Raw genomic sequence first — 24,778 nt, 5'->3', positions numbered from 1 at the left:
TGCAACAGACGTGCATTTATTAGATAAAGATCATCCAAACTGGAAGAAACAAAACCTTCAAATCCAGTTTTTCACCATTTTTATCCACAGGCTGACAAAACAAACTACATCACTTGATGGAGAGAAGTTTACTGGTATTACTGTACAAATAAAAAGACCATAACAGAGAACTCGGACGCTGAGGTCTCCTGTGAATCATCCCGGGACACTGGGCACAATGTTAATATTCATATTTTACAGCTCATTATACAACGAAGGGTCCATTACTAGCTCTTAATGATCATGAAAATAACATGATCAACTATATTGATGGATTCAGTTATGAAATTATACCAATTTATTACAAATCCTGAACATTTTAATAATAACAAAGTTTCTTGTAGTTTCAACAATTTGTGCTTAAAATGCAAAATACAGAAACAATCAAGACATCAAGCGAAATAAAATGATTTCCAACCCCTGTCTGGTGTGGAAATGGAGACGGATCTTGATGAAGGCCAAAAAAATGCGGTTGATGTCAGACTGGCAACTGAAGTCGGGGATTTAAAGGATTTATTTACATTTACAGCATTTACCAGACGTCCTTATCCAGAGTGACTTACAATCAGTAGTTACAGGGACAGTCCCCCCCTGGAGACACTCAGGGTTAAGTGTCTTGCTCAGGGACAGAATGGTAGTAAGCAAGATTAGAACCTGGGTCTGTTTCCCACTAGGCTACTGCCACCCTATAAATACCACCCGGTTTATAAGATGCTCTTGTCCAATGCGACATACATTACAACTAATTCTGTTTAACAAAGACCATCAGAGCCTTACACCTCAAAGGTCGTGTTTTCCACCAGGTTGAGTGTGTGAGTGGAGTGTGTGTGTGTGTGTGTGTGTGTGTGTGTGTGTGTTTGTGGGCTCCAGCAACTGTAAACAGTTAAGGATGGTTAGTGGGTATATAAGCATTTGTAAGAATCTCCTTCATCCCATCCTCTTCATTTAAAACCCTGAACTGCAGCCTCTCCTGAATCTCTAAGAATGTCTGATGGACATGAAATCAACCAGCTACAGAGTAGACAGTAAAATGTGAACGTTCCTCCAGAACCATGGTGCAACACACAACACAACACCAGCGAAGGGCTGAACACCAGAGCTCAACAGAGCACAAAAAGACACAACAGAATACAAATGTGAACAATTAACCGTGGAAAACCGTGCAAGACTGAACATAAGAACCTGTCCACCACTATAAAGCTCAGACCAGACCAGCTGGACATGAAAACCTTTTCACTTTGAAAACTGGGACAACTCACAGTAGTTCAGTATCAACTACAAACTACGTTTCATCAGTAGTGAAGAAAATGTATTTAAATGTCCTAATTTTTATGTCTTTTTAGGACATTTAAGCGTCCATCAAGTTCAAAGTTCTAGACAGACCTAGATGGACCTGTAATCCAGTCCACATTTTACAGAATTCCCTTGGTTCTTCTCTAGATGTTCCTTCTGGCTCTCAGCTCTGCAGGGTTCTTGTCTTCGCTCTGATTTGGATTGAGAAGCTGATCTGTCTCTTCTGCTGCTGGTGCAGGGGGGTCTGTCTATGTTCCTGATCCATCCACAGGTTGCTGCATCACACAAGAACAGTATAAGCTGACGTGAGAAATGTCCTCTCTACTATTTATAAAGGACGTAGATTTCCTTCTGACATTGGTGGGGACAGAGGCAGTTCTCATGTCCAAATTATTGGTGGGGACACTAATTTCTAGTCTGAAACAGGATTTCTAAGCCAAAGAGAACATAAAAATGCTCAGTACATGAATAACGGGTTAAACCAGTCGATTCTGAGGGTGATTACCTGTGGAGAAGAAGGCTGAAGAGGTATCTCTTCACCTGCATCTGATTCCTGCTTTATGATGATGAAAACAAAGTAAAACACTGTATTTTTACGCTAGAGTAAAGTTTTACCAGATTAGTCAGTGGTGATTACCTGACGAGGGTTCGATCTGCTGGGAGGATCTGTTACTTGGTCAGACCGCTTTTTAAAATGTAAAAAAAAACATTATATTTCTCATTATTTACAGATTTATTAAAATATCTTGATTGATAAGAAATTTCTCCAGCGTCTTACCTTCCTCCCACATATCTGTCGAAATTCCTTTACTATAAATTTAATTCTGAGGAGAAAATAAAGGAAAGAAAATTGTTTAATCTCTTCCCCTAAACCCTCAATTTTTCACTCACTCACACCTACTGTACGTGTCCAGCAGAGTAAATTAACACGTTTACTTCATCGTCCTAAAGACTGATGGCCACCATCAGGCTCCTCTACATGCCAGTATTCATTACTTTATAAATATAAGTAATTATCTCATGATTTAACACTTACCTTTTAAACTCATAATAGTAGAAACCTGTAAAAATCAGGAAAATACAATGTAATGAAATCTGAAATAATAATGCATAAATACAATAATTTATAAAGTAAATCACAGAACTTACATAAAGAACACCAGACAAAGACAAACACACATTCAGAAGGGAAAACCACCCATCGCAGATCTTTTATCACACGGTGTCCACTTCCTACACAGAGATGAAAGATCAGAAAATATATTTTAAAAAGGTAATTTAGCATTTATGCAGCTTCTGGGAAATTTTTGCATTTTTATTAGTCTACAAAAAATAAAACTCCAGAAATGTTTCTGAAGTGAACTTTATACGTTACTTAACGTCTTAAATTTACAGTTATGCCACATACAAGGACAGAGAAAGATGAAATTATGAGGTTCAGTTTCCACAGTAAGAATAAATAAGACCAAAGAGTAAAATAAAAAGACAGCGAGCTTTAATACAAACCTATCCAGCAAATAAACAACCCACTAGCAACAATATACATGTAGCATGCCATGACTTGCCCACGAAATGCCCATGACGTGCTCATTATGAGTCCATGATGTTCCCATAACATACCATGACGTCCCCATGACGTACCCATGATGAGTTCATGATGTGCCCATGACGTATCCATGACGTGCCCATGACGTACCATGACGTGCTCATGATAAAACCAGCATGTGCCCATAACAAGTCCATGACGTACTATGATGTGCCCATGACGTCCCCATGACGTCCCCATGACGTGACCATGACGTGCCCATGATGTCCCCATGAAGTACCTAAGACGTACCATGACGTGCCCATGACGTACCATCACGTGCTCATGATGAGTCCAGGATATGCCCATAACAAGTCCATGACGTACTATGATGTGCCCATGACGTCCCCATGACGTCCCCATGACGTGCCCATGACGTACCATGACGTCCCCATGACATGCCCATGACGTCCCCATGACGTACCTAAGACGTACCATGACGTGCCCATGACGTCCCCATGATGTGCCCATGACGTCCCCATGACGTGCCCATGACGTACCATGACGTCCCCATGACGTGCCCATGACGTGCTCACCAAGTTCCCGTGACGTGCCTAAGACGTACCATGACGTCCCCATGACGTCCCCATGACGTGCCCATGACGTACCATGACGTCCCCATGACGTGCCCATGATGTCCCCATGACGTGCCCCTGACGTACCATGACGTCACCATGATGTGCCCATGATGTCCCTATGACGTACCTAAGACGTACCATGACGTGCACCTGACGTACCATGATGTGCCCCTGACGTACCATGACGTGCCCATGACGTACCATGACGTCACCATGACGCCCCCATGACGTGCCCATGACGTCCCCATGACGTACCTAAGATGTACCATGACGTGCACCTGACGTACCATGACGTCCCCATGACGTGCCCATGACGTACCATGACGTGCCCATGACGTCCCCATGACGTACCTAAGACGTACCATGACGTCCCCATGACGTACCATGACGTGCCCCTGACGTACCATGAAGTGCCCCTGACGTACCATGAAGTGCCCCTGACGTACCATGACGTCCCCATGACGTCCCCATGACGGGCCCTTGACGTACCCATGACGTACCATGATGTGCCCATGACGTGCCCCTGACGTCCCCATGACGTACCATGACGTGCCCCTGACGTACCATGAAGTGCCCCTGACGTACCATGAAGTGCCCCTGACGTACCATGACGTCCCCATGACGTCCCCATGACGGGCCCTTGACGTACCCATGACGTACCATGATGTGCCCATGACGTGCCCATGACGTCCCCATGACGTACCATGACGTGCCCCTGACGTACCATGACGTCCCCATGACGTCCCCAAGAAGTGCCCTTGACGTGCCCATGATGTACCATGACGTGCCCATGATGTCCCCATGACGTCCCTATGACGTACCCATGACGTACCATGACGTGCCCCTGACGTACCATGACGTCCCCATGACGTCCCCATGACGTGCCCATGACATGCCCCATGACGTACCATGACATGCCCCTGATGTACCATGACGTCCCCATGACGTGCCCATGACGTACCCATGACGTGCCCATGACGTCCCCATGCCGTACCATGACGTGCCTATGACGTGCTCATGATGAGTCCAGGATGTGCCCATAACAAGTCCATGACGTACCATGATGTCCCCATGACGAGCCCATGACGTACCATGACGTCCCCATGACGTGCCCATGAAGTCCCCATGACATACTTAAGACGTACCATGACGTCCCCATGACGTGCCCATGACGTACTATGACGTCCCCATGACGAGCCCATGACGTCCCCATGACGTGCCCCTGACGTACCATGACGTGCCCCTGACGTACCATGACGTCCCCATGACGTACCATGACGTGCCCATGACGTCCCCATGGTGTACCATGACGTGCCCCTGACGTACCATGACATGCCCCTGAAGTACCATGATGTCCCCATGACGTCCCCATGATGTCCCCATGACGTGCCCATGACGTACCATGACGTCCCCATGACGTGCCCATGACGTACTATGACGTTCCCATGACGAGCCCATGACGTCCCATGACGTGCCCCTGACGTACCATGACGTGCCCCTGACGTACCATGACGTCCCCATGACGTACCATGACGTGCCCATGACGTACCATGACGTGCCCATGACGTCCCCATGGTGTACCATGACGTGCCCCTGACGTACCATGACATGCCCCTGAAGTACCATGATGTCCCCATGACGTGCCCATGACGTGCCCATGACGTACCATGACGTGCCCATGACGTACCATGACGTCCCCATGCCGTACCATGAAGTGCCCATGACGTGCTCATGAAGAGTCCAGGATGTGCCCATAACAAGTCCATGACGTACCAAAGACGTACCATGACGTGCTCATGACGTTTCCCTGACGTACCATGACGTGCCCTTGAAGTACCATGACGTCCCCATGACGTTCCTAGGACGTACCCATGACGTGCCCATGACGTACCATGACGTCTCCAAGAAATGCCCTTGATGTGCCCATGACGTACCATGACGTGCCCCTGACGTGCCCATGACGTAACATGACATACCATGACGTGCCCATGACGTACCATGACGTCCCTCCTGATGAGTCCAGGATGTGCCCATAACAAGTCCATGACGTACCATGATGTGCCCATGACATACCATGACGTCCCCATGACGTGCCCATGACGTACCCATGACGTGCCCATGACGTCCCCATGCCGTACCATGACGTGCCTATGACGTGCTCATGATGAGTCCAGGATGTGCCCATAACAAGTCCATGACGTACCATGATGTCCCCATGACGAGCCCATGACGTACCATGACGTCCCCATGACGTGCCCATGAAGTCCCCATGACATACTTAAGACGTACCATGACGTCCCCATGACGTGCCCATGACGTACTATGACGTCCCCATGACGAGCCCATGACGTCCCCATGACGTGCCCCTGACGTACCATGACGTGCCCCTGACGTACCATGACGTCCCCATGACGTACCATGACGTGCCCATGACGTCCCCATGGTGTACCATGACGTGCCCCTGACGTACCATGACATGCCCCTGAAGTACCATGATGTCCCCATGACGTCCCCATGATGTCCCCATGACGTGCCCATGACGTACCATGACGTCCCCATGACGTGCCCATGACGTACTATGACGTTCCCATGACGAGCCCATGACGTCCCCATGACGTGCCCCTGACGTACCATGACGTGCCCCTGACGTACCATGACGTCCCCATGACGTACCATGACGTGCCCATGACGTACCATGACGTGCCCATGACGTCCCCATGGTGTACCATGACGTGCCCCTGACGTACCATGACATGCCCCTGAAGTACCATGATGTCCCCATGACGTGCCCATGACGTGCCCATGACGTACCATGACGTGCCCATGACGTACCATGACGTCCCCATGCCGTACCATGAAGTGCCCATGACGTGCTCATGAAGAGTCCAGGATGTGCCCATAACAAGTCCATGACGTACCAAAGACGTACCATGACGTGCTCATGACGTTTCCCTGACGTACCATGACGTGCCCTTGAAGTACCATGACGTCCCCATGACGTTCCTAGGACGTACCCATGACGTGCCCATGACGTACCATGACGTCTCCAAGAAATGCCCTTGATGTGCCCATGACGTACCATGACGTGCCCCTGACGTGCCCATGACGTAACATGACATACCATGACGTGCCCATGACGTACCATGACGTCCCTCCTGATGAGTCCAGGATGTGCCCATAACAAGTCCATGACGTACCATGATGTGCCCATGACATACCATGACGTACCCATGACGTGCTCACCAAGTTCCCGTGACGTGCCCATGACGTCCCCATGAAGTCCGCATGAGGTGCCCATGATGTCTCCATGATGTCCCCATGACGTCCCCATGACGTACCCATGACGTACCTAAGACGTACTATGACGTGCCTATGACGTACCATGACGTCCCCATGACGTGCCCATGATGTCCCCATGACGTGCCCCTGACGTACCATGACGTCACCATGACGTGCCCATGACGTCCCCATGACGTACCTAAGACGTACCATGACGTGCACCTGACGTCCCCATGACGTGCCCATGATGTGCCCATGTCGTGCCCATGACGTCCCCATGACGTCCCCATGACGTGCCCATGACGTACTATGACGTTCCCATGACGAGCCCATGACGTCCCCATGACGTGCCCCTGACGTACCATGACGTGCCCCTGACGTACCATGACGTCCCCATGACGTACCATGACGTGCCCATGACGTACCATGACGTGCCCATGACGTCCCCATGGTGTACCATGACGTGCCCATGACGTCCCCATGGTGTACCATGACGTGCCCCTGACGTACCATGACATGCCCCTGAAGTACCATGATGTCCCCATGACGTGCCCATGATGTGCCCATGACGTGCCCATGACGTACCATGACGTGCCCATGCCGTACCATGAAGTGCCCATGACGTGCTCATGAAGAGTCCAGGATGTGCCCATAACAAGTCCATGACGTACCAAAGACGTACCATGACGTGCTCATGACGTTTCCCTGACGTACCATGACGTGCCCTTGAAGTACCATGACGTCCCCATGACGTTCCTAGGACGTACCCATGACGTGCCCATGACGTACCATGACGTCCCCAAGAAATGCCCTTGATGTGCCCATGACGTACCATGACGTGCCCCTGACGTGCCCATGACGTAACATGACATACCATGACGTGCCCATGACGTACCATGACGTCCCTCCTGATGAGTCCAGGATGTGCCCATAACAAGTCCATGACGTACAATGATGTGCCCATGACATACCATGACGTACCCATGACGTGCTCACCAAGTTCCCGTGACGTGCCCATGACGTCCCCATGAAGTCCGCATGAGGTGCCCATGATGTCCCCATGATGTCCCCATGACGTCCCCATGACGTACCCATGACGTACCTAAGACGTACTATGACGTCCCCATGACGTGCCTATGACGTACCATGACGTCCCCATGACGTGCCCATGATGTCCCCATGACGTGCCCCTGACGTACCATGACGTCACCATGACGTGCCCATGACGTCCCCATGACGTACCTAAGACGTACCATGACGTGCACCTGACGTCCCCATGACGTGCCCATGATGTGCCCATGTCGTGCCCATGACGTCCCCATGACGTGCCCATGACGTGCCCATGACGTACCATGTTGTCCCCATGACGTGCCCATGACGTACCACGACGTCCCCAAGAAGTGCCCTTGACGTGCCCATGACGTCCCCATGACGTGCCCATGACGTGCCCATGACGTCCCCATGACATCCCCATGACGTGCCCATGACGTCCCCATGACGTGCCCATGACGTGCCCATGACGTACCCATGACGTGCCCATGATGTACCATGGCGTGCCCCTGACGTACCATAACACACCCCTGACATACCATGACGTCCCCATGACATACCATGACATGCCCCTGACGTACCATGACGTCCCCATGACGTCCCCATAACGTACCATGACGTGCCCCTGACGTGCCATGACGTCCCCAAGAAGTGCCCTTGACGTACCTATGACGTACCATGATGTGCCTATGACGTGCCCATGACGTGCCCATGACGTGCCCATGACGTCCCCATGACGTGCCCATGACGTACCATGACGTGCCCATGACGTCCCCATGACGTGCCCATGATGTGCCCATGACGTACCCATGACGTGCCCATGATGTACCATGGCGTGCCCCTGACGTACCATGACGTCCCCAAGAAGTGCCCTTGACGTGCCCATGACGTCCCCATTACGTGCCCATGACGTACCATGACGTGCCCATGACGTGCCCATGACATGCCCATGACGTGCCCATTACGTACCTAAGATGTACCATGACGTGCCCATGACTTCCTCATGACATCCCATGACGTGCCCATGACGTACCATGACGTCCCCATGACGTCCCCATGACGAGCCCATGACGTCCCCATGACGTGCCCCTGACGTACCATGACGTGCCCCTGACGTACCATGACGTCCCCATGACGTACCATGACGTGCCCATGACGTCCCCATGGTGTACCATGACGTGCCCCTGACGTACCATGACATGCCCCTGAAGTACCATGATGTCCCCATGACGTCCCCATGATGTCCCCATGACGTGCCCATGACGTACCATGACGTCCCCATGACGTGCCCATGACGTACTATGACGTTCCCATGACGAGCCCATGACGTCCCCATGACGTGCCCCTGACGTACCATGACGTGCCCCTGACGTACCATGACGTCCCCATGACGTACCATGACGTGCCCATGACGTACCATGACGTGCCCATGACGTCCCCATGGTGTACCATGACGTGCCCCTGACGTACCATGACATGCCCCTGAAGTACCATGATGTCCCCATGACGTGCCCATGACGTACCATGACGTGCCCATGACGTACCATGACGTCCCCATGCCGTACCATGAAGTGCCCATGACGTGCTCATGAAGAGTCCAGGATGTGCCCATAACAAGTCCATGACGTACCAAAGACGTACCATGACGTGCTCATGACGTTTCCCTGACGTACCATGACGTGCCCTTGAAGTACCATGACGTCCCCATGACGTTCCTAGGACGTACCCATGACGTGCCCATGACGTACCATGACGTCTCCAAGAAATGCCCTTGATGTGCCCATGACGTACCATGACGTGCCCCTGACGTGCCCATGACGTAACATGACATACCATGACGTGCCCATGACGTACCATGACGTCCCTCCTGATGAGTCCAGGATGTGCCCATAACAAGTCCATGACGTACCATGATGTGCCCATGACATACCATGACGTACCCATGACGTGCTCACCAAGTTCCCGTGACGTGCCCATGACGTCCCCATGAAGTCCGCATGAGGTGCCCATGATGTCTCCATGATGTCCCCATGACGTCCCCATGACGTACCCATGACGTACCTAAGACGTACTATGACGTCCCCATGACGTGCCTATGACGTACCATGACGTCCCCATGACGTGCCCATGATGTCCCCATGACGTGCCCCTGACGTACCATGACGTCACCATGACGTGCCCATGACGTCCCCATGACGTACCTAAGACGTACCATGACGTGCACCTGACGTCCCCATGACGTGCCCATGATGTGCCCATGTCGTGCCCATGACGTCCCCATGACGTCCCCATGACGTGCCCATGACGTACTATGACGTTCCCATGACGAGCCCATGACGTCCCCATGACGTGCCCCTGACGTACCATGACGTGCCCCTGACGTACCATGACGTCCCCATGACGTACCATGACGTGCCCATGACGTACCATGACGTGCCCATGACGTCCCCATGGTGTACCATGACGTGCCCATGACGTCCCCATGGTGTACCATGACGTGCCCCTGACGTACCATGACATGCCCCTGAAGTACCATGATGTCCCCATGACGTGCCCATGACGTGCCCATGACGTGCCCATGACGTGCCCATGACGTACCATGACGTGCCCATGCCGTACCATGAAGTGCCCATGACGTGCTCATGAAGAGTCCAGGATGTGCCCATAACAAGTCCATGACGTACCAAAGACGTACCATGACGTGCTCATGACGTTTCCCTGACGTACCATGACGTGCCCTTGAAGTACCATGACGTCCCCATGACGTTCCTAGGACGTACCCATGACGTGCCCATGACGTACCATGACGTCCCCAAGAAATGCCCTTGATGTGCCCATGACGTACCATGACGTGCCCCTGACGTGCCCATGACGTAACATGACATACCATGACGTGCCCATGACGTACCATGACGTCCCTCCTGATGAGTCCAGGATGTGCCCATAACAAGTCCATGACGTACAATGATGTGCCCATGACATACCATGACGTACCCATGACGTGCTCACCAAGTTCCCGTGACGTGCCCATGACGTCCCCATGAAGTCCGCATGAGGTGCCCATGATGTCCCCATGATGTCCCCATGACGTCCCCATGACGTACCCATGACGTACCTAAGACGTACTATGACGTCCCCATGACGTGCCTATGACGTACCATGACGTCCCCATGACGTGCCCATGATGTCCCCATGACGTGCCCCTGACGTACCATGACGTCACCATGACGTGCCCATGACGTCCCCATGACGTACCTAAGACGTACCATGACGTGCACCTGACGTCCCCATGACGTGCCCATGATGTGCCCATGTCGTGCCCATGACGTCCCCATGACGTGCCCATGACGTGCCCATGACGTACCATGTTGTCCCCATGACGTGCCCATGACGTACCACGACGTCCCCAAGAAGTGCCCTTGACGTGCCCATGACGTCCCCATGACGTGCCCATGACGTGCCCATGACGTCCCCATGACATCCCCATGACGTGCCCATGACGTCCCCATGACGTGCCCATGACGTGCCCATGACGTACCCATGACGTGCCCATGATGTACCATGGCGTGCCCCTGACGTACCATAACACACCCCTGACATACCATGACGTCCCCATGACATACCATGACATGCCCCTGACGTACCATGACGTCCCCATGACGTCCCCATAACGTACCATGACGTGCCCCTGACGTGCCATGACGTCCCCAAGAAGTGCCCTTGACGTACCTATGACGTACCATGATGTGCCTATGACGTGCCCATGACGTGCCCATGACGTCCCCATGACGTGCCCATGACGTACCATGACGTGCCCATGACGTCCCCATGACGTGCCCATGATGTGCCCATGACGTACCCATGACGTGCCCATGATGTACCATGGCGTGCCCCTGACGTACCATGACGTCCCCAAGAAGTGCCCTTGACGTGCCCATGACGTCCCCATTACGTGCCCATGACGTACCATGACGTGCCCATGACGTGCCCATGACATGCCCATGACGTGCCCATTACGTACCTAAGATGTACCATGACGTGCCCATGACTTCCTCATGACATCCCATGACGTGCCCATGACGTACCATGACGTCCCCATGACGTGCCCATGACGTACCATGACGTGCCCATGACATGCCCATGACGTGCCCATGACGTGCCCATGACGTACCTAAAACATACCATGACATGCCCATGACGTCCCCATGACGTGCCCTTGACGTGCCCATGACGTACCATGACGTGCCCATGACGTACCTAAGACGTACCATGACGTGCCCATGACGTACCATGACGTCCCCATGACGTGCCCATGATGTCCCCATGACGTGCCCCTGACGTACCATGACGTGCCCCTGACGTGCCCCTGACGTACCATGACGTCACCATGACGTACCATGACGGCCCCATGACGTGCCCATGACGTCCCCATGACGTACCTAAGACGTACCATGACGTGCACCTGACGTACCATGACGTCCCCATGACGTCCCCATGACGTGCCCATGACGTCCCCATGACGTCCCCATGACGTGCCCATGACGTGCCCATGACGTACCATGGAGTGCCCCTGACGTACCATGATGTCCCCAAGAAGTGCCCTTGACGTCCCCATGACATGCCCATGACGTCCCCATAACGTCCCCATGACGTGCCCAAGAACTGCCCTTGACGTCCCCATGACGTAGCTTGACGTGCCGCTGACGTACCATGACGTCCCCAAGAAGTGCCCTTGACGTGCCCATGACGTGCCCATGACGTAGCATGACGTCCCCATGACGTGCCCATGACATCCCCATGACGTGCCCATGACGTACCATGACATGCCCATGACGTGCCCATGACGTGCCCATGACGTACCTAAGACGTACCATGACGTGCCCATGACGTAGCATGACGTCCCCATGACGTGCCCATGACGTACCATGACGTCCCCATGACGTGCCCATGACGTGCCCATGACGTACCATGACGTACCATGACATGCCCATGACGTGCCCATGACGTATCTAAGACGTACCATGACGTCCTCATGACATGCCCATGACGTCCCCATGATGTGCCCCTGACGTACCATGACGTCCTAAGACGTACCATGACATCCCCATGACGTACCATGACGTGCCCCTGACGTACCATGACGTCCCCAAGAAGTGCCCTTGACGTACCGATGAAGTACCATGATGTGCCTTTGACGTGCCCATGACGTGCCCATGACGTGCCCATGACGTCCCAATGACGTGCCCTTGACGTGCCCATGACGTATCTAAGACGTACCATGACGTCCTCATGACATGCCCATGACGTCCCCATGATGTGCCCCTGACGTACCATGACGTCCTAAGACGTACCATGACATCCCCATGACGTACCATGACGTGCCCCTGACGTACCATGACGTCCCCAAGAAGTGCCCTTGACGTACCCATGAAGTACCATGATGTGCCTTTGACGTGCCCATGACGTGCCCATGACGTGCCCATGACGTCCCAATGACGTGCCCTTGACGTGCCCATGACGTACCATGATGTGCCTATGACGTGCCCATGACGTCCCCATGACGTACCATGACATGCCCCTGACGTACCATGACGTCCCCATGACGTCTCCAAGAAGTGCTCTTGAGGTGCCCATGACGTAGCATGACGTCCCCATGACGTGCCCATGATGTACCATGACGTCCCCATGACGTGCCCATGACGTACCATGACATGCCCATGACGTGCCCATGACGTATCTAAGACGTACCATGACGTCCTCATGACATGCCCATGACGTCCCCATGATGTGCCCCTGACGTACCATGACGTCCTAAGACGTACCATGACATCCCCATGACGTACCATGACGTGCCCCTGACGTACCATGACGTCCCCAAGAAGTGCCCTTGACGTACCCATGAAGTACCATGATGTGCCTTTGACGTGCCCATGACGTGCCCATGACGTGCCCATGACGTCCCAATGACGTGCCCTTGACGTGCCCATGACGTACCATGATGTGCCTATGACGTGCCCATGACGTCCCCATGACGTACCATGACATGCCCCTGACGTACCATGACGTCCCCATGACGTCTCCAAGAAGTGCTCTTGAGGTGCCCATGACGTACCTTGACGTGCCCCTGACGTCCCCATAACGTCCCCATGATGTGCCTTTGACGTGCCCATGATGTGCTTATGACGTCCCAATGACGTGCCCTTGACGTGCCCATGACGTACCATGATGTGCCTATGACGTGCCCATGACGTCCCCAAGAAGTGCCCATTACGTACGATGATGTCCCCATGACGTGCCCATGACGTCCCCATGACGTACCCCTGACGTACCATGACGTCCTAAGACGTACCATGACGTCTCCATGACGTGCCCATGACGTACCATGACGTGCCCATGACGTACCTAATACGTACCATGACGTACCATGACGCCCCCAAAAAGTGCCCTTGATGTACCCATGACGTACCATAATGTGCCCATGACGTGCCCATTACGTCCCCATGACGTGCCCATGACGTACCATGACGTACCATGACATGCCCATGACGTGCCCATGTCGTATCTAAGACGTACCATGACGTCCTCATGACGTGCCCATGACGTCCCCATGATGTGCCTCTGACGTACCATGACGTCCTAAGACGTACCATGACATCCCCATGACGTACCATGACGTGCCCCTGACGTACCATGACATCCCCAAGAAGTGCCCTTGACGTACCCATGAAGTACCATGATGTGCCTTTGACGTGCCCATGACGTGCCCATGACGTCCCAATGACGTGCCCTTGACGTGCCCATGACGTACCATGATGTGCCTATGACGTGCCCATGACGTCCCCATGACGTACCATGACATGCCCCTGACGTACCATGACGTCCCCATGACGTCTCCAAGAAGTGCCCTTGAGGTGCCCATGACGTACCTTGACGTGCCCCTGACGTCCCCATAACGTCCCCATGATGTGCCTTTGACGTGCCCATGATGTGCCCATGACGTCCCAATGACGTGCCCTTGACGTGCCCATGACGTACCATGATGTGCCTATGACGTGCCCATGACGTCCCCAAGAAGTGCCCATTACGTACGATGACGTCCCCATGACGTGCCCATGACGTCCCCATGACGTACCCCTGACGTACCATGACGTCCTAAGACGTACCATGACGTCTCCATGACGTCTCCATGACGTGCCCATGACGTGCCCATGACGTACCTAATACGTACCATGACGTACCATGACGCCCCCAAAAAGTGCCCTTGACGTACCCATGACGTACCATGATGTGCCCATGACGTGCCCATGACGTCCCCATGACGTCCCCATGACGTACCATGACGTACCATGACGTGCCCCTGACGTATCATGACGTGCCCATGTCGTCCCCATGACGTACCATGACATGTCCCTGACGTACCATGACATCCCTATGACGTCCCCATGACGTACCTAAGACGTACCATGACATCCCCATGACGTCCCCATGACGTGCCCATGACGTGCCCATGACGTGCTTATGACGTACCCATGACGTGCCCATGACGTCCCCATGACGTCCCCATGACGTGCCCCTGACGTATCATGACGTGCCCATGTCGTCCCCATGACGTACCATGACATGTCCCTGACGTACCATGACATCCCTATGACGTCCCCATGACGTACCTAAGACGTACCATGACGTCCCCATGACGTCCCCATGACGTGCCCATGACGTGCCCATGACGTGCTTATGACGTACCCATGACGTGCCCATGACGTCCCCATGACGTCCCCATGACGTCCCCATGACGTACCATGACGTACCATGACGTGCCCCTGACGTATCATGACGTGCCCATGTCGTCCCCATGACGTACCATGACATGTCCCTGACGTACCATGACATCCCTATGACGTCCCCATGACGTACCTAAGACGTACCATGACGTCCCCATGACGTCCCCATGACGTGCCCATGACGTACCCATGACGTACCATGACATGTCCCTGACGTACCATGACGTCCCTATGACGTCCCCATGACGTACCTAAGACGTACCATGACGTGCCCATGACGTCCCCAAGAAGTGCCCTTGACGTGCACATGACGTAGCATGACGTCCCCATGACGTGCCCATGACGTACCATGACGTACCATGACGTGCCCCTGACGTACCATGACACACCCCTGACGTACCATGACGTCCCCAAGACGTCCCAATGACGTGCCCTTGACGTGCCCATGACGTACCATGACGTCCCCAAGAACTGCCCATGACGTGCCCATGACGTACCATGACGTGCCCCTGACGTCCCCATGACGTGCCCATGACGTGCCCATGACGTAACATGACATACCATGACGTGCCCATGACGTACCATGACGTCCCTCATGATGAGTCCAGGATGTGCCCATGACGTGCTCACCAAGTTCCCGTGACGTGCCCATGACGTCCCCATGAAGTCCGCATGACGTGCCCATGATGACCCCATGATGTCCCCATGACGTCCCCATGATGTACCATGACGTGCCCCTGAGGTACCATGACGTCCCCATGACGTCCCCATGACGTGCCCATGACGTGCCCATGACGTGCCCATGACGTACCATGACGTGCCCATGACGCCCCCATGGTGTACCATGATGTGTCCCTGACGTACAATGACGTGCCCCTGACGTACCATGATGTCCCCATGACGCCCCCATGATGTGCCCATGACGTGCCCATGACGTGCCCCTGACGTACCATGACGTGCCCCTTACGTACCATGACGTCACCATGACATACCATGACGGCCCAATGACGTGCCCATGACGTCCCCATGACGTACCTAAGACTTACCATGACAGGCACCTGACGTACCATGATGTCCCCATGACGTCCCCATGACGTGCCCATGACGTACCATGACGTCCCCATGACGTCCCCATGACGTGCCCAGGACGTCCCCATGACGTCCCCATGACGTCCCCATGATGTGCCCATGACGTGCCCATGACGTACCATGGAGTGCCCCTGACGTACCATGACGTCCCCAAGAAGTGCCCTTGACGTCCCCATGACATGCCCATGACGTCCCCATAACGTCCCCATGACGTGCCCAAGAACTGCCCTTGACGTCCCCATGACGTAGCTTGACGTGCCGCTGACGTACCATGACGTCCCCAAGAAGTGCCCTTGACGTGCCCATGACGTGCCCATGACGTAGCATGACGTCCCCATGACGTGCCCATGACGTACCATGACGTCCCCATGACGTGCCCATGACGTACCATGACATGCCCATGACGTGCCCATGACGTGCCCATGACGTACCTAAGACGTACCATGACGTGCCCATGACGTAGCATGACGTCCCCATGACGTGCCCATGACGTACCATGACGTCCCCATGACGTGCCCATGACGTACCATGACGTACCATGACATGCCCATGACGTGCCCATGACGTATCTAAGACGTACCATGACGTCCTCATGACGTGCCCATGACGTCCCCATGATGTGCCCCTGACGTACCATGACGTCCTAAGACGTACCATGACATCCCCATGACGTACCATGACGTCCCCAAGAAGTGCCCTTGACGTACCCATGAAGTACCATGATGTGCCTTTGACGTGCCCATGACGTGCCCATGACGTCCCAATGACGTGCCCTTGACGTGCCCATGACGTACCATGATGTGCCTATGACGTGCCCATGACGTCCCCATGACGTACCATGACATGCCCCTGACGTACCATGACGTCCCCATGACGTCTCCAAGAAGTGCCCTTGAGGTGCCCATGACGTACCTTGACGTGCCCCTGACGTCCCCATAACGTCCCCATGATGTGCCTTTGACGTGCCCATGATGTGCCCATTACGTCCCAATGACGTGCCCTTGACGTCCCCATGACGTACCTAAGACGTACCATGACGTCCCCATGACGTCCCCATGACGTGCCCATGACGTGCCCATGACGTGCCCATGACGTACCATGACGTGCCCATGACGTGCCCATGACGTCCCCATGACGTCCCCAAGAAGTGCCCTTGACGTACCCATGATGTTCCATGATGTGCCCATGACGTGCCCATGACGTGCCCATGACGTCCCCATGACGTCCCCATGACGTGCCCATGACGTCCCCATGACGTCCCCATGACGTGCCCATGACGTGCCCATGACGTCCCCATGACGTACCCATGACGTACCCATGACGTGCCCATGACGTGCCCATGACGTCCCCAAGACGTCCCCATGACGTACCATGACGTGCCCATGACGTCCCCATGATGTACCAAAAGCAGTTAAAACCCTAAATCATCTTTCATGTGTCTGCCCGCCTGTGGTTAAACCACCTAGACCAGGGGTCACAGCTCTACTACACGCATATTCCTGCTAGTAAAAACTCCGACTGTGAGTTTATCCCCATTTACAAACTGACATAAATCAACTGGAACCAAAGTTGAACTTTTTATGAGGTCATTTTACAGACAGCTTCATCATAGATTTATAATTTCATTTGATAGAAGAGATCCTGAAATAAAGTCTTATTTTAGAATAGAATAGAATATTTCCTTCACTGCTAATCACTTGCTCTTCATGAACTCCACCGTACTCACGAGTTTTCATGACCAGTTCTGCAACCAGAGTGACGGAGTTCACCACACACAGGCCCACAGCTCCAGATATGTACATAATCCATTTTACACTTTCTGAAAAATCATGCAGTATATTTTACACACATGGTCAGGTCAGGCTGGTCCATAAATACGTAACATCTTATATTCATAAGTTCACTACCTGGATATGAGGGTCTGTGGAAAACATTTAAAGTATCACACATGGAGATGATCAGAAGCAGCACGACCACAGTCATCAGTCCAACATCATCTGCAATCAGAAAAATCAGAATGAAATAAATCAGTAAAAACGTGAAGAACGTCACCGATCACAGCAACATCACAGACTGAACACAGACAGAAGAATAATTTACAATCAGCATTCATGACAGAATGAGAACATCATCAGGATTTTACCTGCGTCCTCCAGGCCCTGATAAAAGTAATACAGAACGATTCCAAAGGTTGTGAGATGAGACAGAATCCAAAGCCGATCAAAGACAATCCAAAATAAAACTGCAAATAAACCCAAATCATAATCAGTATAGAGATCAGTGTTGTGCTATTTGTGCTATTTGTACTGTGCTCTGTACTCACCAGTGAAATGTGTATATGAAGACGGAAGCTGCTACTCACCAGGGAAGCTGACGCCACATCTTTTCACCATGAAAAACAATATAGAAAAGATGACCGGTAATCCCATCATCACTGCAAACACGCTTATAAACACGACTAAAACAGAAAAAGGGAAGAATCAGAATTTCACTGTTAGTTTCAGCACCATTATAATGTCATGTCTACATGTCCTCTGGTGGATCTTTTTTAAACCCGGTTTTAGTACAGAATGGACCTTCATTTGGTTCTTTTCCCACATCAGATGTGGAATAAAACCTCCTGCTGACATGTGACCTGAGCAGGAACTTCACTTGTCAGATAATGAGCTCAATAACAAGAAAAGTCGCGGTTTTATCACACAGTGCCGTCTTCTCCTTCCACCTCCACGATGACATTATTACCGGGCTGACGGGACGCCGCTGGTGGAACGACGTGACCCGGTCTGCGTCTCTGTCCCCGCATTCCTGGACTGCGTCTTTCAGGGCGAAACCGGACGACGGGCGACGTCGCTGCGGCTCAAGTCGCTACGATAGAATTCCGAACCCTGGCGAGGGACAGTGGGTGGACTGACCACTTAAAGACGAGATGGGGAACCGCGATTGGGGCGACACGTTGGACAGGATAATCACGCTGGCCACGTCCATCGATCGACTACGTCCATCGGTTCGCTCATTTCTACCGTCGCTTTATCAGGAACTTGAGCAGAGTTGCACAACCCACGTTACACCTTCCTCAGCAGCTTCTGGGTCTGGACCCAGTAAATAAATTAAAATAAATTCATGTAAATTCAGTAAAATAAATTAATGCGACGAATAATTCCAGGACAGGAATAATGAGGCAGGAATAACGACAGGAATTCTGGATAATAGCAAAAACAGTAATATATAATAATATGATTTAAATGTATAAATATCCCTTAATAATTATTTATTTGATTGTTTATTCTGTATGTATTATTTTTGACATTTGTATTTATTTGTCTATTTACTGATATTTCGTCTTTTTCACGTCTTGACATTTCTAGTCCTGTTAAATAAAACACCCCAAAACCCAGATTTTAAGCAGCATGTTGTAAACGACGTGTCTGCTGCTGGAAACAGAACCACGATGATTTAATAAAGTGTAGCTATTATTAATCTGCTCTGTTCACTTTTAATCATTTTTACTTACCTTCATTCAGTCGTCGAGATTTGAAAAACAGCACAAACATGAACATAAAGTCTGTCAAAAATCCTGCTCCTGTAATGAGAATTTGAATCTGTCAGGTGTGAACTGCTAGTACGATTACAACTATTAGCTGTTATATCTGTATGAAGGAAGTTTATAGCGGCACGAAGGGTCAAATATATTTTAATAGAAAGTATTTTTTGTTCTTCAAATGTGATGTGTTAACTCCTTTTGTGGAAATGAAGGAAATTCATTCATTTTCATTTTAAATCATATTTTTTGTGTATGAAACTGGTGCCCCAAACATTCCTGATTAGTTCCAGTTTTCTCAGTCTCATGAAATCTCAGATCGATATTTCACTTCATGACCCGTGTTGTAAATGTAAGACAGTTTCGGGGATTCTGGGATTTACAGTATCTGTATTTATTAAATCATATTTTAACATTTATAATATACTGTATCTTAATAAAAATACGTACCCCAGAAAAATACTTTCACGTTCATATTTAACATAAATCCCAGCATGATGCCAGTAAAGGTGAGTGCTGCTGTATTTCCTTTGTCTGTCCTCCAAATATCTCTGAAAATATCTGTGGCAGAAGAAGATACTAAATTACTAATAAAAACAATTAATGACTTGACTTCAAATGCAATTATTATTAATTATAATTAATACAATTATCATTAATGTCAATTGGTTATGACAGTTTCTGAACATTAAGGATTTCTTTGAACAATCCCTGACCACCTCTGCCTAAACTGGACCCAGAACAAGACCCAGATCCAGCCCCAGAACCAAACGTGGACCAGACTTGGACCGACACCTGGACCTGGACCAGGATCCGGGTCTTGGTCTGGATCTGGACATAGACCCAGAGCCAAACCTGGACCTGGACACAGACCCGGACCCCACCTCCACCTACTACCACTGTGTCCCTGAGCTGCTCCAGGGTGTCATCATCTTGTGTTCCACACTCTCCATGCAGCACTGCTGCCCTGTTCACCTGTTTAACTTCCTCATTTACTCCATGTTCTTAATAATGGGGGTGGTAGTAGCCTAGTGGGTAACACACTCGCCTATGAACCAGGAGACCCGGGTTCGAATCCCACTTACTACCATTGTGTCCCTGAGCAAGACACTTAACCCTAAATTGCTCCAGGGAGACTGTCCCTGTAATACTGATTGTAAGTCGCTCTGGATAAGGGCGTCTGATAAATGCTGTAAATGTAAATGTAAATGTAAACTCTTCATGGTTTCTACACCTGCAGCGAGAACCTGATGGGTGTAAGACAGTGGAGGAAGACTGGGTTTGTCTTATTAAATATGTCACACTTCATACAACTGCATAATTTATTTGTACGTGCCACAGAAAACCAGTCTAATTTGGCAGGTACTGAGTGCTGATTTCTTCTGTCTGTGTAAATGACTGCATGTTCTGTAAAGTTCATCATTTGTTTGGGTCTTCCTGTCTCCTACCTGGTCCTGACTCTGGACAGTGTGAGTGACATTAAATCCCGTTTAGCTTCTGAACCTGGTCAACTCCACCATCACACTTGATCTTATACATTAAGATTGAACCCATTTTCACAGTAATTGTGTCATTGTCTGCTTTTATATTTACCTATTAAAAGTACGGTTGTAACAATGGAATTTTCAAAGTTGAAGCTTTTTTTGACCAGATTCTGCAGAAATGCTGTAAAAAGCAACCAAGCAGAACACATATTCACAAAAATATCACTTTAAATATTTACACATGATACAATTTAACACAGACAACCAGTGACTGTAGGACTGTTATTATTACTATTATTATTATTAAATATTAAAATTATTATTTTATATTACTTTATATTACTGAGATCTATGTGCTTTACACCCAGAATACAATTTGTTCTACAAACTGCAGGAGTGAGATGTACGTACCAGGAAGCTGCTCTACATACAGAGCAACAGTAAACAGCAGGACGAACCGACTGAGAACTAGAGCAGAGCAGGAGACCACCTCAGCTGGAAACCCTGCAGGAGAAGATGGAGGTGAAGAACGGCAGATGGGGTCGTGAAGACAGGATCTGATCAGGATTCGTCCGTTACCTTCAGTCAGGCCCCACAACACAAAGGCAGCGAACAAGAGGACATTTGGACCAAAGACCAACAGGCAGTGAAGATTCAGTTCTTCAGGGTTAGCTGGAGCTCTACCTGAAGAAGAAGGTTCAGAAGCAGGACAAGAACATAAGAACGTGGACACGGTCTCCCAGGTCATTAGGTTAAAAAATAGCTAATTTACATGAAAACTAAAATCCCAGAACATTTGACACATTTTATTTTCTTTATTTATTCCCTGTTAGACGCGTCTTTTCAACATCCGTCCCAGCGTCCTGCTTTTGTCTTCACCAGAACGAAAGTCTGGAATCTTCTCCTCCTTCCTAAAAACACACATCTCAGTGTCTTTAATCCTGCACTCGTTTCAATGTGTCCCGCCTGTCCTCGGAACGACCTCAGCCTTGTCCAGCCTGATTATTATCCTCATGGTTGTCCAGTCTAGACAAGATATGTCCCATGATGAGGACCAACAGAGAAACAGTCTGACAGCTCACTGTGTTTCCTCACTTCACTTTCATTTGTGTAGATAATTGTGGGAAATAAAATGACAGGCAGAGATTCTGACTAACCTCTCATCTTCAGACACATAAAGGATGAAAGACTCAGAGCCAGAAGAGCAGCGATGATGCAGAGCAGCAGGATCAGAACATGGAGCAAGGAGAGACCTGGTGGAGACACGTTCCACACGTTACACACGTTCTACAGCACCAGCTCCAACAATTCTAAACTGATACGACTGCATAATAATTATTCAGTATTACACCACAAAACAAGTTGTTCTGAGTTACAGTGAAAAATCTCATACAGATCTCCTGATGGGGTAATATGGAGGTAAATCATCTTCTCACTCTTCTGGGTTTGGAACTGAACAAGACGACGATGTCACCATGAGCCAAATTGACTGTTAGACCTCCAGACATGTTTTAATGGCTCCATAGACACAACTGCTGAGTAGGAGGCCGTGCAAATGTGTCGATTCCTGCACCGTGCCGCCATGATATTTAATAATCAGCTCTCCAGACTTTAGAAGGTATTAAAAATTCAGGATAATCTTTCATAACCACAGTCTGGTTTCCCACAATGTGCCTTGTTTCAACGTACCCAGATCCTCCAGAAGTACAGTGGTGCTGGCCGACAGGAGACTGGTGTGAACTTCACACATGAAGTCCCCTTTATCTTCAGTCCTGACCTCCTTCAGCCTCAGAGAGAAGTTTCCTTTGTGGATTTCTGCAGGGAAGAACTCAGCTCTGCCTCTATATCTCTCATGTGAAGAATCAGGAAGAACTTCTCCATCTTTGTACTGAAGAACAATGATGTCCTGGTCTGTCTTCCAGACCACCTCCTCAATCTGCTCAGAAGAGTCCACAGAGCAGCTGAGGATCACATCCTCACCCAGACCAGCAGAAACAGCACGAGCTCCTCCACTCACCACCAGACGCACTGAGAAGAAAATTTCATGTTTTAATGGCTGAAATACTAACAAGAGAACATCATAAAATGTCCATTTTCAGGTGAAGCTGGAAACAGCTGAGGGAACTTCACTAGGATGACTGACAACGTGTCAGTATGAAAAAAACATCGTTCAGAAGAACAGATTCTTCTCCCCGACCCTCATCTGGACCATCAGGTGGAAACTGACTGACGGACTAATTACTGGACATTATAATTTATTTTAGTCCTGTTATTAAAATGATAATAGGACATTAGCCATAAATCACTTTGATTTGGAATTTTGAGTTATTGCTATTTCTAAAGTGAGAAGATCTACTTTTACTGGAGAAATATCTGTTTCTGCTCACCAACAGAAATGAGAGCCGTGGTGTCTCCAGACTCCTTCTCTGTATGAACTGAACATCTGTACGTTCCAGCATCAGCAGGTGTAACGTCGGTGAGGAACAGAGAGAAGTTTCCTCTGCTGATCTCCTCGGTGAAGAAGTGAGCTCTGTTCCTGAACTCCGGCTCCTCTCCTCGCTCTTCTCCATCCTGGAACAGGAGCACCAGGGTCTCAGAGTCACTCCTCCTCCACTCCACCTCCAGCTCCTCCAGGGGTACGGGGGTCCGTACAGAACAGGGCAGCAGCACAGAGTCCCCCAGCTGGACCTGGAGAGGACCTGAGGGACCCTCAACCTGGAGACCTGGGACGGACAGAGTAAACAAGATGAGATTCGATCTACTAGAAGTCTCAGTATTAAGAAGGCCATGTAGACTGTAGATACCTTCAGATCCAACCACGACGTATAGGGAGATGAAGACCAGGAGAAGAGACCTCATTTCTGGAGACACCAGACACCCGTCAGATGAACCCTGTAGATCCGTCTTCATCCGTCTTAAAGTCTGTAGATGAAGCAAAACGAACGAAACAAACGAGCGAACATCGTCTGTCGTTACTTTCGGTTTCAGGATCTATAGCGCCGCCCAGCGGTCTTTCATACGAAATATTGTACAAACCGAATATATTCGATGTAATAAAGTAA

The 24,778-nt window shown here is 50.6% G+C and overlaps 1 protein-coding gene across 2 annotated transcripts; it reads right to left on the bottom strand.

Annotated features, from left to right (window-relative positions):
* On the bottom strand, positions 1-24,728 carry LOC114773762 (uncharacterized). 2 transcript variants are annotated; one of them, XM_028965933.1, is made up of 19 exons: positions 24,521-24,728; positions 24,104-24,439; positions 23,406-23,744; positions 22,874-22,969; positions 22,296-22,400; positions 22,128-22,220; positions 21,826-21,897; positions 20,683-20,793; positions 20,206-20,274; positions 19,057-19,152; positions 18,838-18,936; positions 18,602-18,691; positions 18,421-18,513; positions 2,482-2,565; positions 2,369-2,393; positions 2,111-2,156; positions 1,970-2,017; positions 1,838-1,888; positions 1-1,607 (listed from the first exon to the last, which is right to left on the bottom strand). In XM_028965933.1, exons 1-19 carry the CDS (start codon positions 24,624-24,626, stop codon positions 1,581-1,583), a joined length of 1,986 nt encoding a protein of 661 aa, XP_028821766.1. In that variant the 5' UTR covers positions 24,627-24,728; the 3' UTR covers positions 1-1,580. The 2 variants fall into 2 exon arrangements, with proteins under 2 accessions (XP_028821766.1, XP_028821768.1); XM_028965935.1 differs by having other exon boundaries at positions 1,838-1,885.
* Positions 24,729-24,778: the final 50 nt, after the last annotated feature.

The sequence above is a fragment of the Denticeps clupeoides genome, unplaced genomic scaffold (genome assembly GCF_900700375.1).
Source record: "Denticeps clupeoides unplaced genomic scaffold, fDenClu1.1, whole genome shotgun sequence".
NCBI classification, from domain to species: Eukaryota; Metazoa; Chordata; class Actinopteri; order Clupeiformes; family Denticipitidae; genus Denticeps; species Denticeps clupeoides.
The sequence above is the reverse complement of the archived record's forward strand: the minus strand, read 5'-3'. Positions and strand labels throughout refer to the sequence as shown.

Bases quoted from the DNA above. Each gene is read 5' to 3' on its own strand.
- LOC114773762 (XM_028965933.1), bottom strand. From the start codon at position 24,626: ATGAAGACGGATCTACAGGGTTCATCTGACGGGTGTCTGGTGTCTCCA. The intron at 22,401-22,873 runs GTTAGTCAGAAT...CTTCTTCTTCAG, and splicing joins TATGTGTCTGAAGATGAGAG to GTAGAGCTCCAGCTAACCCT. The intron at 19,153-20,205 runs GTAAGTAAAAAT...TTTCTGTTTTAG, and splicing joins ATCTCGACGACTGAATGAAG to TCGTGTTTATAAGCGTGTTT.